At 39.5% G+C, this 16,444-nt stretch overlaps 1 protein-coding gene across 12 annotated transcripts in view; it reads right to left on the minus strand.

The window, feature by feature from the left end:
• The window catches only part of WNK2 (WNK lysine deficient protein kinase 2), a 114,633-nt gene that overhangs the window by 11,657 nt on the left and 86,532 nt on the right, over window positions 1–16,444 (minus strand). For 8 of the 12 annotated variants that reach the window (XM_074879833.1, XM_074879832.1, XM_074879826.1 and 5 more), the window contains 5 exons: window positions 16,179–16,393; window positions 13,970–14,185; window positions 12,912–13,010; window positions 7,670–7,714; window positions 5,879–6,132 (listed from right to left, as the gene is read on the minus strand). In XM_074879833.1, the coding sequence (XP_074735934.1) occupies window positions 5,879–6,132; window positions 7,670–7,714; window positions 12,912–13,010; window positions 13,970–14,185; window positions 16,179–16,393 (829 nt within the window). Of the gene's footprint in view, window positions 1–5,876; window positions 6,133–7,669; window positions 7,715–12,911; window positions 13,011–13,969; window positions 14,186–16,178; window positions 16,394–16,444 lie in introns of those variants that run through there. The other 4 variants (XM_074879836.1, XM_074879830.1, XM_074879837.1 and 1 more) reach the window with 4 other exon arrangements.

Consider the following 16,444-nt stretch of genomic DNA (forward strand, 5'->3'; position numbering starts at 1 on the left):
GAGCACAAGCCCTACAGCTGCTGCGGGGGCTGAAGCTCACAAGGGAAGCTGTGAGCCCATAAGTTCTCCCATCACTCACGGGCTGGCCAATTCTGTGCTGAAAGGACACATTTGTTATCTGTAGCTCCATGCTTGCCCAGGTGACCTCTCCTCTTAGCTATTACCTTGTCATTTTTGCAAGTTTGTTCAAAAGGTGCCAGTTCTGGCCCAAAGCTGTTGATTCCAAGATATGCATCAACTACAGCACGCTATATCCTAGTGGGCACAAGGCTTCAGCTTCCAGTGCATTTTCTGGGCTTTGGTATTCTACCCACAGCTTGAAGATATGGGTGTTGTTTCTTTTATACTGAAGATACCTTGAGAATTGAAAACAACTGGTACAACATCAGCCTCCTGTATCCAGCTCTAACAACCAGTGCTTAGAGATCACTGAAAAACAAAAGATCTTTATAGCCATAGCCTGCAGTCATACAGGACAAGTGTTCAGGGTTTATTTAAAATACTCTAATACTCCTGCAGGAGTGTAAAGCAGAAGTGGTCTTTTCCCTTCCTAATTCAACTTTAGATGATGCAACACTACTCATGAGGAATGAGACTGATTATATGATTTAGCCAGCTATGGATGGCATTACTTCATTTTTAGTATTACAATATTAATTTACTTCTGTTTGTTCTGCTGCCCGTCTAGAGCCTAGTAAAGTCAGCTGCCTTGGCCTTAATGAGGCTGATAAGGTAGACACAGTCTCAAACTTAATGAATTTAACAAATGCACTGCAAAATTTATGTCTGTCATCACTACATAACAAAAATCTGTCAGCTAGAGATATTTAATAGGTTCTAGGGTTTTTTTGGAAAGGAGACTGGGTTGACATCCTAAAATGTGTCCTATATTATATGCGAAAGAAGTGAAATTCCCCTCCTCTTTCCCTCTGCATCTCAATTAACCTCCTCTATATAAGCAATATACTTACTGAACGAACACCTCTGGCAGCATCTCTGTCTGCTGCCTTTGTACGTCTGCTCACGCCGCCTCCTCTCCTGCACTTGCCAACCTCTCCCTGCACTCAGCCTCTGCCCTGAGGGCTTCTAGAAGTCCCTGCCACGTAAGAGCCACCTCTTGCTCCTGCTTCCCCAAATGCCTGCCTTCTGCTGCCAGTCCTTCCCTTGCTGCCATTCATTCCTGTTCCCCCAAATAATCACACATACTCATTTAGAAAACAAGAAAAATATATACACAAAGAAGAACATACACAAAAACATGTAAAAATGAAACAAATCCCACTGGACAAAGGCTATGGTAGTTCAGAAAAAAAAATAAATCTGTTCTTTGGACTTCTTTAAAACTCTCCACCTTGTTCTCATGCTTTACCAAGCAAGCTGTAAAGTGCCATTTTAGCAATATTCACACTTAGGCTACTGTGAAATTATATAGCTGAGAGTTGTGTTTGACTTATTATAAATATGTTTTTACATTAGAACAGATGAAACCAGGTAATTCTGTGAAAGCTGACCGTAACTATCACAACCCATTCTAAAAATGCAGGATTTAGATTATTTTTCTTCCAGCTACATTTTGATGGCTACATTACTAGCATTACTGTTTTACTTCTGTATGGTCCAACTACCATTGAAACAAAATTGAATCACAGGACAAGGTTGGAGCTGGCTGCCAACATGAGCAGGGCAAGGATGCTAATACATCGTTATCACCTTTTTCCAGTTTGCTGAAAACCCAGTTATTAGGTGCTACTGAAGATTTGTGTTTGTTCTCTTCCAGGTTCCTGGAAGGCTATTCTGACATTCAGACCAAGAAGGCGGTGTCGAATAGTTTCAAACACAGATTCATCCTGTTGTTTATTATTCTTCCAATCCAATGGAGACAGAGGACACAGTAAAAGGTGTTAATAGTCCTTCCGCTCTGTTTTTATGTCTGTGGCTATCTCCAGAAAGCCTACTTCCAGGCAGCCAGCTCATTAAAATCAAGATGTACTAAATACAAACAGATGTGCAGTTATTACTGATGGTGTCTAAGGCCCAGCACACGTCACCAACTGACATAGACCTGCATGTTCACAGAAACAACCTTATTATGGACTTGGAACATGTTTACAGCTTTTTTGGGGTAATAGTTTTTTCTTTAAAACCCATGGAGCTACCTAACGGTATGAGGAATAGAAAACATTTTTGGTAATCCCTTTATTCCCAGGCATCTTCAAATAATGCTCTTAACTACACAATATTCAGCACTCTTTACACACAGGACAGCTCATGTTCCTAAAGCATATTCCTTGACTGATGATAACCACAATTACCTGTAAAAAAGGATTATTTCATCATGTCTTCCACATGGATGAGCATGAGAGGAATAACTATCATCAGCCAGTTTGACTTCAGTTCTTCCTAATATCTCCTATTACATTTCAAATTACTGGTGATGAGAATCTACATGTTTAAATAAAACATTTGAAAAGGAATATATCAGTGCTCCAGTGACATAACTGGATGCCTAAAGGCTCCCCCCTAAACTTCTAATATGTATCAACCAGTATTTGCAGCCAAACTGACAGGTAACTTCCACAGAAACAAAGCAGAATTTAAAGTCTTCCTCTGCATCCCAATTATTTTATTGCTTTCTACACTTCTGGTAAGGAGGATGAAAATAAACCCACTAACTCTTATTAAACACACCACCCATTTATCTTCCAAGCTTATTTCCAACCTTAAAGAGTAGCCTTCACTTAGTTAAAAAAAGGTACCAATAATATTTTGTATTCACACAGCAAACAATTTGCTGATGCTGGTAGAAGCATCTCAAGCAAAAAAGGTAACTTGGGAAAGTTAGTCCTCTGTTTCCAGGGTGAAAGAGAAGATGACACACAGGTCCCCTGCATATTAATAACAGTGGGGGACAGTAAGAGAAAATAATAAATTAAGAAATAAAATTACCCCTAACCAATAAGGCCCAGAGATTGAAAAAAACCCCAAATAGAGAGTAGAAAGGGGCCATTTGATTTGATGCCTTCTTTGTCATACCTTGTATAACGGAAGCCCTAGACTTCCACCCCAGGAGGATGCTCATCACCTATGTGGCCTCCGAGTCACAGACAAGAGCTCTGTGCAGTCCTAATTCCAGGGGACCTTCAACCAACAAAGCACCATGGGACAAGTCACATCATTTCTACTCCTGTTTAAAAACCCTTCAAGGAGACATCTTTCTGTCCAGTAACCTCCAGAGACAATTTAGAAGTGAAGGTATGAATCCTGCTTCCCTCCTGCCTCTCATTTCCAATCATTGTATAGGACCAACAATAGCTTCTCCTAAAACAAAACATCCAGTCTGAAGATGAAACAACCTGCCCCAACAGTTTCCTGCTAGTTTGTTGCAGTAAAAAAAACAGGTGTAAGAATCACCACATTTCCAGTTTATCTAGCCTTTATTCCCAACATAATACCTTATAACAACTTTCTCTGATGCACTGGAAATCTGTTTAGTGCTCCTTGCTCTTTTCTTGCAAAGGCATTTTTGTATTTGATCAAAAAGATGACAGAAAGATGGTGTTAACAGATGGACTGAAGAAGTACAGCCTGAGCTTTATATGCTCCCTGTTAGAAAGCTATTTTTTCCATCCTTTATGTGATTTCCTGAGTTCTTTTTGTCTTTTCAATACCATTTTAAAAGGTGGACTCAACGGTGATTCGGTGCAGGTATAACATCTCCCCATGTAATTCATCCCTCCAAGCACTGATGTTATGGGTCACTTGTCTGGCTGTCCAGACTAAGGGTCCTTTCACACAATTTCCTTCCTCCTCTTTTGGATATTTTTCTCCCAACAACACGAAGTCCTCTCCTTCCTTAAATTCAATTTTCCCTTTAGGGCGAATTTCAAAAGGTACAAACAGCAGAATGACGCTCAACAACAAAAACAATCCCTGTAAAAGTCTTAAGCCATATCCACTGCCCTGTTTTAAATCATTTGTGGCATGCTGTGCCATCTTCATGGCCAAAATACCCCAACAATAACCACACTAGGAATATTTACCATCTACCTTTGCCTCTCTTCTGCAGCCCACAGGGTCCTGCAAGGACCTTATGCACAAAACCACCCAGGGCAAGCTGGTGTGGGGCTCGCAAGGTCTCCAGCTGACAAGGAATGGCATGAAATGAAGAGCAAGGAATCCCAGCCTCTCTAAGCTCTTGGTAAATTATCTCTAAAAGACTTCAATCAGCCTTGTTAATTCCTCAAACAACTGCCATGTTCTAGAAAGAAATAAACCCTCTAAAATCAGCATATTGAGACACGGACATTCCTGTTCCTCTCACAGCAATATTCTGCCTTCTCCATAGGCTTGGAAACAGAGACACCAAGACAGGTAAAATTAACCCTAAATTGATGTTAATGTGCAATTTAAATAAGCAAAATAACTACAGTTTTCCAGAGTTATAAGTGGGCAAAACACTCCCTTCAAATACTTGAAACTACTGCAGGAGTCTCAGGGAAAAGATCAAGCTGCAAAAAGCACATCAAAAGAGAATAAAAAGTGACTTCAAAGAACAAATTCTGTGCCCTCACCATTACTTTCTAGAAATCTTCAATTTGTGTTTACTAGCACCTCCTTTGACTTATTTTATGAGAACTAATAGGGTCTTAAGTAGTTGTCGCTGTTACTCCAGAATGGGTTTACAGTGGTTAAACCATCGCTATGGAGAAGAATTATTTACTCTGGTTTTTGTCCATTTATGGCAATTAAGAATTGACATAAAATTGCTTAATACATTTTCACAAATGCTTTTCCCTGTGAAGTCAGTGACCCTACTAACTCCGAACCAGCAGGTACCAAATCAGATGCATTAGCACGTTTCCTGCTTTGGCATGTCTCACCTCATGAATAACTACAGAGCTACTACTGCTGCATATAAGTTTTTTTCCTTCTACATGCCAAAAAGGCAATGGTTTACTGTGCAGATCCAGTTATCTGGTTTTCAAGGGATTACAAAGCAGACCCTCACTGGTTTTGTTTTCATTATTTCTTTGCTTTTAAAAATAATTTATTTTCCTCTACTTTGGCTCAATTACCAGTCTTCCAAAAAAATGAATCCAGCAAAAATTATTAGTCAAAGAATCATCCAACTATGAGGAGGAGGAAGAGGAAACCCAGACCAGGGTGGGACACAACTGTAAACTGGGATTCTACATTCATTTTTGTGCTTGCCTCCATATCATCACTGAGCGATGAAAACAAGCACTGAACGCAGACACAAATGCATATCACAATGCTTTTTTCCTGCTACTGAAAATAACAGGGGACAAATGGGGGCGCTTCCAATTTCCATTTTGTTGTAGCTTACTTTCACATCTTTTCTGAAGATGGCATTTTCACAAGGCATATAGCCTTAAAGACGCCCAGTACAACAAGGAAGGGTCAGAAACACGCCCATCTGTCCCCTATCTCAGCACAGTGCTCACTCCTCTTCCACTAAAACAAAGGCTCGCGACCACCAAGCCACCAGCCCGGCCACTGTTCTGCCTAAGGAAAATTAATATTAAACATCAAAAAGAAGAAAACTTTAGGAATAGTTAAGATTTGAGCAACACATGGCTAATGGTATGAGTATTGCTGTAGATTGCTGTTAATAAGCAGTTTGCAATTTAAAAATATATATATTTTATATATATATTGCAGCCCATATATCCCTCAAGATTATTCCAAAAGGCAATTTTAAAAAAATATCTGGTTTAGTACTTAATGAAAAGAGATGGACAGTTATAGGAAGCATCTATCTGAGGCAACTTTAGTTTACGTTCTCCTCCAAATCTGAGTTCTGCAAAGGCTTTCAGACACATAGCAAAAGGTACGTTCTTCAAGGAGTGCCACTTACTCCACATGTCTCATTCTGTGTTTGCATGGGATTAGCCTTTGGCTCCATGTCTTGCCTTTTTTGGTTCTGCTTCAGTTGGTTTAAGGAAGGTTTTGTCTGTGCAGCTCCAACAGTTTTGCTTGTCCACTGGTCAACCAGCTTGTGAAGATCGTCTGTAAAAGTCCCTTTCTTGTTGTTACTGTTGTTGGCCTGAACCTGCAGGGTCGATTGTGGGAGGGGCTCAGGACACGTTACAAGACTGTTTGTCGAGGATCCTGGAAAATCACACACAAAGAAAGTTGACAATGGCATCTCTGCTTCCCCACTCCGCTGCTCAAACAGTTTCTCATCTACTGCAATACAAATGGTGGCTTTTCTGACTTTTAACCCTCCCCCGCTTTTCTACAGAACACCTTTGCTTAAAGAAATGGTCCAAGTCCAATGCGTTCATATTTTCTATCACATTATGTTACCTCAGCCACTAGCTGTTGGGCTCACAACTTCTCTCTAGGTGAAATGAATGACTCCGAGAGGAGAAACAAATGCAGTCCCAGTAACACTGACAGCCTAAGGCTTACAGTCCCTTCAGAGGAGACTACCACGAGAGAGTGGGAGGCAGTGCTTAAACTGCACGCATTTAAAATATGAATTTACCATTTATTTCACTTGTGTAAGTTTACTGTCCTCCTGGAAAAACGTAATTGTCATATAGATTACAAGTAGGGTTGGCTACAATGCCTCAAAGGCTCTGGGAACCCACAATCTCTCGATGGTGTTAGGAACGTTTACTCTACCATCTGCATATTTTTTTTTTGGAAAAAACGCATCCGGACCATGAATGTACAGAACAAAGAGGAGAGAGGAGGACATAAGTGGGTGTGTAAGTTTTTGAGACAAAAATAAAGATACAGAACTTCTGGTATAGATAAAAGCAGACAGGAAGAGTATTGACAGAGATTTAATATTATATATTCACCTATATCTAGAAGAACTAGGAAAAAAAAAAATCTGTCATGTTTAATTGTTGGTGACTACAAGTCTGACACAGCAAGACCAGCAGGAAACAGCAACTGAAGGTGCCTGAATTTGACCTAAGCATAAAATATAAAGTAACTTTTCAGCTAACATATTTGATATAGCTAAAGATTTAAAATAAAGACCATCTCTCCAAGCAAAAAGTTCATAGAACTGTAGTAAAATTATTATATAAACAAACATGAACATTCAGTCTTCTTTTCTCTGTTAATCAGTTACCAGCCAATGAAACCGAGTAAACTAATTAGTCCTATAGTTATATAAAATACGTTAATAACCTTTAAATGATCATGCATTCAACCTGCAACATAACTTCTAAGTGAATACTGCTCATTTCCTTTTCCTTTGCCTGGGGGAAAGGGACCAGTGAGAAAAATAAGTATTTTGACAGGAAAGCTCTTCAATTAGTGTTTAATATTTCATGCAGCTCAACAGGAACGAGATCCTTTTAAGCTATAAATTCCTCCAGCAGAGAACTGCAGTCATATAAAGGTGTGTATTTCAGAAAGACAAACACTGAATCCAGTTTTCTCGCCGCATGCGTGCAGTCTCACACACACAGAATACCACAACTGTCTTGCAGCATGCGTGGTTCCCAAGACATCAACAGCACATGCATTACTATGAAAGTATCACAATTTATACAGTCTAATTTCATACCAGTGTAAGTGCATCAGCTCTATTTCTTAGACAACTAGCTTTTAGTAAAAATTAAAAAAAGCAAAAAACATCCCATGCCATGAAGGAAATACTGAGAAACAAAAATGGGATAGTTACTACTACTGTGATCTTTGCCTAGACATAGTCGTTTCAAGGTGGACCCTACAAGGTAAAACAATACAAGACATACAGAATTAGGTAAGACTAAACACAACAAATCTGACGGACAAGCTTCTGTACTTTTAAGCAATCAAAAAGTAGTTATTATGCAAGAAAGGACAGACAAAGTCAGCAGTTCAGGTGAGTAAAGGAAGTCTAAATAACTGGACAGCTCAAACCTTTCTTAATGTGCAGCCATTCAGAAGCTTTGAGAAGTACAATAGCATGCCAAAAGCAAGGTCCCATGACTTAAAGATGCATTTGGTTTTGGGGGGTTTTGGTGGATTTTGTTCATTTGTTTGTGGGGGGTTTTTTGTCTTTTTTTTTTTTTTCCAAATTGCCTTGGCTTCCTAATAGGAGGTTTTGATTCCTACTCTACTTATGCAGGAAATGATGTCAATTCAGTTTGTGATAGGAGGCCAAAAATGCTTTCAGGAACAAGTCAAGCTAGTCTGGCTGCAAAAGACAAACTGTAAAACAACCCTAAAAGTCCTGTTTTACAAGTCCAAAAAGATACATTGTTCTGCAGGTCTGAGGCCAATTGTTTCCAAATGCTTTATTAGTACGATTTGTGTCTACATGTGCAATTCTGAACTTTAATTGAAAGTAACCATGAATGAGTTTCCCTTATGCCTTGTCCAAGTGCGGAAAAATAATCCAGCAGAGTAGCTGAGTTTTCATTTAACCAAACTACGTGTTTTTTTTTTTATTATTATCTTATTACATCCTTCATCATGATTTTACATATTCTGTTAAGAGTGCCAGAAGCGTACTGAGAACCCTACTTGACCGTCAGATCTCGCCAGACATAAGCACCATTTCTATTTGAGTGCCAAATTTCCTGAAAGGTATTTTGGACTTGGTAAGAAGAGTATCATTATGGTATGGGAGGAGATGAACATCTGACATGGGGCATGGCAAGTTTATTGTGAAGAAGCACTTGAAAACATGAGCAAAATCAGAGTGGGGCAAAAATCAAGATAGAGGATGGATGTGCTTTTTCTCTACAGCAAACTGGTGTCGATAATTTATGTTATTATGCCAGAAATGCAGCTTTAAACTCAGATTGCAGGTCCAGGTTGACATAGGCTCTGAATGAGTCTTCAATGGAGAGAAGAGATACATCAGTCAGAGACTGAGGAAGAGAAAGTAAAGAAAAGAGGGAGGGAAAAAAAGGGAGAAGAAATGTTTGTGCTTTGATATGGGTGGCATGAGGAGGAACAGAAGGACTGCTTTGAAAGATTTTCTTATTATTTCATTTCACTTAGTTTCTATTCCAGGAAAATCAGAAGGACATGACTACACTAATGTCTTATGCAAGCATGACCAAGTTTAGTTTCTCATCCCAAAGCCTAGGTAACAAATACAAGTAAAAGCCTAGATAACAAATACAAGTCACATTCACAGCTCAATCTGCATTGTACTTTTAAATTTTTTCCCCTCTTTTCCCTCAGATATACCTTACCTTGCCTACCCCAAAGTTAGCTAGCAACTCCCATTATGGAAACATCAGTGGCTGTAATCCTAAAATGCTATTTTGTTAACTATCCTTCACCATTTCTGCATGTAGCAATAGGTAGTGTTTAGCACAATATGTATGCAAATGAAAAGCAACTGCCTGCAAAAAATAAAAGCAGGCAGCTGACTACAGTACGTGCTCAAATGCATGTAAAAATGTTTAATCACCAACCCCTCTGCTTCCTGAGAACCAAGTCACAAGTTTATATGCACCTCGGGTGCCAAGTCAAACCTGGGGCCCCCTTATGTGTGGGGAAGTAACAGAGAACAGTGATACTAGACAGATTCACAAAATACCCATGTGAGTGGAGCCAACATTAAGGAAAATATTACAGGAGAGTCAATCACCAAAAGAGAGCTATTTCTTCCAAACTGTATCACTCCAGCATGTTGCTTGGGAGATGAGAAACGTGATCTAAGTGGTGATATTGCCTGAAGTAGGGACTGACAATCATTGATTATGGTTGGTTTTAAATTCAAATGCAATTTAAAATGCACATGGTAAACCTAATTCACCAGATTAATTGTATTACTTCTAAAATCAAGGTGTTTAATAGCTGTAAAGTCGAGGAGATGAATCATAATTATGATTTAATTTAAGGCTGCAAAAGTTCAGCAGAGTGTTTTACCTCCAATTCCAGATTTCTCATCTGAAAAATTAAGTAGCTATTATATCATACAGGACAGAAAAAATCCACTCTCCCATGTTTGCCCTCTAACAGCTGACAAAAATCTTGAAAGCTAAAATAGAACTGAAATGGCAATAAATTGTTAGACCATTTCCATAATCACATACGCACATACAATATATTAATTACTACAGACCTGACAAAAATCGCTTTACACAAGATTACAAGTCTAAGCCAAATGGAGTTTTTGAAAATTCCACTCACAATCAGCGCAAACTCTTCCCTAAGATGCCCTTGCAATTTGACCCAGGGAAGGAGCTCAGGCTAAAATGATGTTGAAGCCCATCCAAAATACTTTCTTCCATGAAAAGTGCAAAGGAGAAGTCAATACTGGACATGGGGAACAGAACAAGAAGCTGTTCTGGAAGAACACTGTGAAAGTGTTCAAGTTTGATGGAACCAGGGCAAAATATTTGTAAAACTATCTTTAATGTATCTAAAAAGCTGAATGCATCTTTTAAAAGCGTGCTGCTAATACAGTACAGGCCTCGCACTGGAATATCCAAGCTCCCCAAAGAGCAGTTTTTCCCTTATTCAGAGCATTTCTGAAAATCCAGCACAACTTCTCCCAACAGCTCTCAAACAAGAAATGCCAGGGACAGCTCGACTTGCGGAACAGCCCCGGGCCCCTGCGCACGCTCCTCGCTCAAGTGTGCGGCGAAGACGCAAACGTATTGCACGCCTAGTCCAAAGGCTTGGCTCTGCCTGCGTGCTGGGTCAGCCTATGTCCCTTCCAGAGGGGAAGGAGCACGAGCCAGCTGGCGTTCCCAGCAGCAGCATCTAGCAGTATTTTTCCTGAGACCCGTGGTCACGGCTGCTCTGGACGCCGGCTCCATGGAATCACCAGCCGTACAGCCTTTCAGCAGCAGTCCCATCCCAGCAGGTCTTTGGGGAACGATGCAGCTGCGTGCAGCCTCTTCTTCATCCCTTCACACACACACTACCAACCTGTTGGACTCATGGGGAAAACAAGCTAAAATAACCTCCTGTCCTCATCAAAATCTACCAGCAACTCAGCTGTGGAAAAAATGTCTAGCGGCTCAAGTGACAAGTATTATTAAAACTAAGCTGCACTCTCTGAGCAGTGGTGACTTTGGAGGGATGTGTCAGGAATAAAGCGCCTGAAACTCAGTCCATCTCCTCATATGACTCAGAAATGGGGGAGCGCAAACCTACTCTCCAAACACTTCGCCCAGAAGAAACCGAGAAGAGAGCATATGGGCTGAGAACAGAAAGCAATTAGTCGTGCTGAGTTATTTAAGCATCGGGGAAACTTCACGATTTGAAGGATTTACATATTCCCTTGGTTTCATTCACAATATCCATGCACCCAAACATTTTTAATATGCTGGTTTTTAATTGCCATCTTCCAGTCTTTTTGCATCCTACTGAATAATAATTCTGTGAAAGATTAATGAAACAGCTTCTGGGAATTACATGGGCAGAGGAAGAAACTACTATCTCCATTATAATATCAAATGGGAAAATTTGTGAACTGAGAATTCCCCTGAGGTTCTCAGAAAAAAATCCCTGAACGCAGAATTGTCTCATGACTTCAACAGTCATTAAAAACTTGCATTATAATCAATTCAGTATGCCGAGCAGTAAACATCAGTTTTCAAGAATCTGAGTGCTTGGACTTTCAGGGACCTCAAACAAAAAAGAAATCAAGATTATTTTTAAAAATATTGTTTATTCATAAAATTAGGAGAAGTGTATTTGAGTGGTCTTGTGCCTTTGATCTGTACCACTTGGATAATGATGAGCAATGTAGAACTCCAATGGGAGATCTGATATTAATGCAAATGAGCAGTTAGTTAACCAAATATTTTCTCAAGAACATTATTAGCCTTTCTAATGTTATATGTAAGTGGCCTATAGTACCTGTTCAGCACAACATATCTTTATTGTACAAGCAAAATCTGTTTGCCTAAAAAGCAGCATATATGATTGGTAAAAAGGTCTTAATTTTTTAATTAAATAGCTTGATATCATTTGGTTGAATTGCCAATTACTTTAGAAGTCATACAAATAGGGTACAATTAGCAGGTGCACAATGATTTGAAACAAAAAATACTGGATCCTAGCAATCCATTTCAAAGTATCATCTGAAAATCTGATATTGCTTTTTACTTATTTATGCTTTGATGAACTGCTAATTGACTTCATCTCTGAGGTCACATAAGGTCATAAGAAAATAAACTGAGTGAAGTGCTTCAGCCAGATCAGCTTACACAAAAAAAAGTTGATGGTACTCTCCCTTGGAGTAACCAGATCTTCCTGCTGCTTACGAGTATATAAAAAATTGCTCACTTAAAAGTAATTAAAGTGAATGCATGGGGAAAAGCCCACCTAGAAAACAGATTTTGAACGAACTAGCTGGAGCACTATTGTCTCAGCATTTCCACATGCAAAGAGCAGGGGGAAAAAAAGAAAATAGAGTGGATATAAACAGTACTGTATATCGTGTTAATACAGCCCTTGTATGGAAGTTATACCCCTCAGTGACCTTCTAGTATTGTATCAGCTTGCTACATGCATGTCTTCATAGTCCAAACATGTGTGAAAGAGACCATTCGTCTACAGAAGGATGGATTTCTTTTTGTTGTCGCTGGAACCAGGACAGCAGACATGTATATTTGCCACATTGCAAATAAAGTTACTTCAACATAAATCACATAAAGTACAAAAGCTTTGATAAGTCCAGGGTAAAATTTACCATAAAGCTATATAATAAGTGATGAGATCTTCCACACATGCTTTTGGTGCCCAGGCACGAGCCAAAAGCAGTGCAAAAAAAGCTTTCATATGAAAAATTAATATAAATAAGGTGTGTTCATGATGATTACTTAAAAGAAAGATAAAAAGAAAGAAAAGATGGTTCAGAAAAAGGGGCATCCTGCCAAACATATTAAAGATATAAAACATGGAATTGGAAAAAGGGGGTAAAAGAAAGATGGACTGTGATAAAATACAAAAGAACAAATACAAACAGATGGACAAAGACACAGGTCCACTGAGGAATCTGGTACGAGGTTTGCTACTAGATTTATAGGTCACTCTCTCAGACGTTTGGTGGAAAACCGTCCAGCCTGCAAATGAATATAAAGGGAAGAAAACAAAGACACTTATAAAGTACAAGTAGCTGTGATCAGATGTCCTATACCATCAGTCAAATCAGCTTTGTTAGTTAAACATCCACATCTCCATTTTAACTTTGCCAAAGAGGAGTAAGTTAATTGACCATACACAAAGGATGCAATAACAGCAGAAAAGAACAGATAGATATTTTGTAGATTAGTTTGGCAGGATGTGCAATGAGAGGAAGGTATTTTAATCATCATTATAACTTCCAATATGCATGGCAACAAGATCAGTCAAAGCCTACGGAGGTGTGCAATACACAGAATATCAGAGGTCGGGACTGGGGAACACAGCCAATCTACAGTCATTTAGCTGGGACTCCAAAACCATGCACAAAGTTAACCCCTTAGATAAACGAAACAGAACTTGGTTCTCTGGGCTTGTTTTGTTTTTTTCTTTTCTTGCCTTTCCCCCCGCCCCCCCCGCCTCACACTCAAGATGGTTTGGTAGTTTATAATGAGGAACTCTGGGTCTACCAGTATCAATGGGCTAAAAAAAAAAAAAAGCCCAAAATGAACCAAAGGAATCTCCTATCCTACAAGCCCCTATCCTTCTATACCTTTTTTGTTTTCCTTTCTTTATTCTCGGAAATCTGTAAGGCAGACTCCAGAAAAGCCGTCAGTATAAAGCCACTGCTGGCAAAAATAAAAGGTATTTCCTTCCTAAAAATTAGCATGCCTTCTTGAGTGTTGACTCTTAATACTTGATAAGATACTTTACTTTTGCTCTTCTGACAATACTGCAATGAGCTTTTTAAAGATAAGCCAGTAATTTCAATTGTCAAAGGTTCATGTTCCTACATCACTAGAAGTGAAATCCACTCCTAAAAAGTTCAAGCATAAGGGAAGTGAACTAATTTTAGCATGTGCTAGAAGACATGCCGAACAGCTGGTATGAAAAAAATCACCTTGGCCAGAGCTTGCGTTCACGTCACCTCCTTCAGGGCCTAAGCCGGAGCAGATGTCAGAAGACAAAGAGGCTTTGACAGAGCATGGCTGCTGTGTCTGAACAGCCTTCCCAAAGGTGGATGATGCAGGGGAAGTTACTGCTGCTGCTTCGGGAGATCCAGGCTGAGTTTTAGTTGCTTCTTTGTGGGGTGAGTCTTTAGAGTCTGAAAGATTACCTGAAAGAGCAAACAAAAAAAAATACATGCAATGGCAAATGCTAGGAAAGCACTGAATAAAAATCCGTGTCTAAAAGTAGTCATGACTTTGCTACCAAGAGGAGCAGCAGTTTACAATTCTGAAGTACTGCACAAAGCACAGACTTTGTGGATAGCCTGCACCAGAAAATAACCTACACATACTATTGCTGATGCAGTTTCTCCAAGAAGCTTATGTAGTAGGTTTGATTTGTACAGTTTTTCTGCATTTTTCAGAAAGGCTGGAGTCAGGACTTCACAAGGAGCACTGCTGAAATAAAGTGAGAGCTGCAGAAGTGCCTAAGCAGGAGGACGAACACACAGAACAACTGAGCAGAACATGTAGGTAGGTTTGCTCTCAGACATGAAAGGTGAACCGCAGGCAAATGGAGAGAAATAAAAAGTTGCTGAAAAACACGAGGAACTTTTTATTTATAGTGATCTATATATAGATGCATGTCTATACGTAAGTATCCCTATCTATATATCTATCTACATGGATAACTCGGGTGAAGAGGCTTTACCACCAGAATACTTTTGTAATAATTTGTTACATGGATTTATCAGCAAAAGCATCTAACAGCGGGAAAGACAATTACATCAGTATTAACAACTGCCTGCCCTTAATCCCTGAGAAAGGACCAAGGAAGGCCAAAAATGAGGAATCTACATAGCCAAGGGTGAGAAGACTCAGGCATGAAATACAGATTCTCAAAGATAATGTGAACTTTACACAGTGCCTCAAAAAACTGGAACATGACACAGAAGAAATGCAGGAAGGAAAGCGTGCACCAAGGTAGCAGTGTGACTGAGCAGATTTCTGTTCTCTGACTGAAGGTGACAAGGGGAAAAAAAGGAGAATTGGGACATTTTATGCAGAAATAAGCTTAAATTCTTTGGACACTGATATGAGCCAAAGATTCACGAGCAGAGGCAGATGTGGGTTTTGTGAATAGACAGAGGGGAAAAAATGGCTAAAGAGAACCCAAGAACAAACCGGAAAATGAATGCACCAAGGATAACAGACATTCAGAGTACGCCATCACAAGGAAAGGAAGTAAAACCGATGCACATCAGTCAAGCAACAGCTTAAGAGGTATAAAGGATTGAACATTGCCTCAGTTCCTGTAGGCAAGAATACCGAGATTCAAGATGGATCACAGAACATCTTGCCTCTGAATACCTTTGCTTTTCCTATCTCAGTTGAAATCCTTAATTAAAAGCAAAAACCTCCAAACCACTCTGTCCTTAACTAAGATTGATGCAACGAAATTTGAAGTGGACCTATGATGCAGTGACTTTGAAAACAAGAACTACGGGGTTTGAAGTGCTGCTGCTCCTCTAAATAACAGCTTGAACTCAGTTAGAAGAAAAATTATTCATATTCTGTTCTACATTTTGCTGAAGAAATAGGTACTGGGGTATATCAACATTTCCCAGTTGAATTATATCTTTATACTTTCCAAAGAGATAATGACTCAAGAATGTACTACTGTTTGAAAAATCTTGAACTACTTCAGACAGTCAAACATCCATCAGCATAACTCTTTTTACCTCCCATCCTTTGGGGGAGCAAATGCAATCCAATCTTACTTATACGGCATCTTGGAGGAAAAAACAAACAACAACAAGATACAGCACATAATCAATAGAGGATAACAGCACCTAAGAAGTGAATACAAACATCAATAAACTGCATTTGTAGAAAGGATGAGAAAAATGTAACTAGGCTGTATTCCAAATGAAAGTGGAATATTGTTTCTCTGCCAAGCATTTGTAACTGATGCAGAGAAGGTATGTATGGTTCAGCACTGGGCAGCTGTAATAAGCCTGTCCCAAAGGCAGCCCACTTCAAAACCAGTTTGTATTAAAACCAATAAAAATTCAGTGCCTTTCCTGCAATCCATGCAACTGCACAGCAGAACCACAACTGACACAAACAACAGGCATATGGAAAGCAGCCTAGTGTACCTACTTGTGCTTGATGTTCCACTCCTGAGCTGCTGGACCAGAGGGTTTAATAGTTTTCCGCCTTTCAATTTATTTTTGCTGGTTCTTCGGCGACGGCCGCTTGGTGGGGCTGAGTGAAGGAACCCCAGGTTGGGAGGAAGGGGTTTCCCTAACCGAATATACAGTGCCTCTATTTCATTCTTCTGCTGAGTCTGAAGTTCAGCAATTTCTTTCATATGCCTGAACATGAAAAATAGAGAACTTTGCTATTGATGTATTTGCTAAAGCATC

Source organism: Strix uralensis, chromosome 10 (genome assembly GCF_047716275.1).
Source record: "Strix uralensis isolate ZFMK-TIS-50842 chromosome 10, bStrUra1, whole genome shotgun sequence".
Lineage (NCBI taxonomy): Eukaryota > Metazoa > Chordata > Aves > Strigiformes > Strigidae > Strix > Strix uralensis.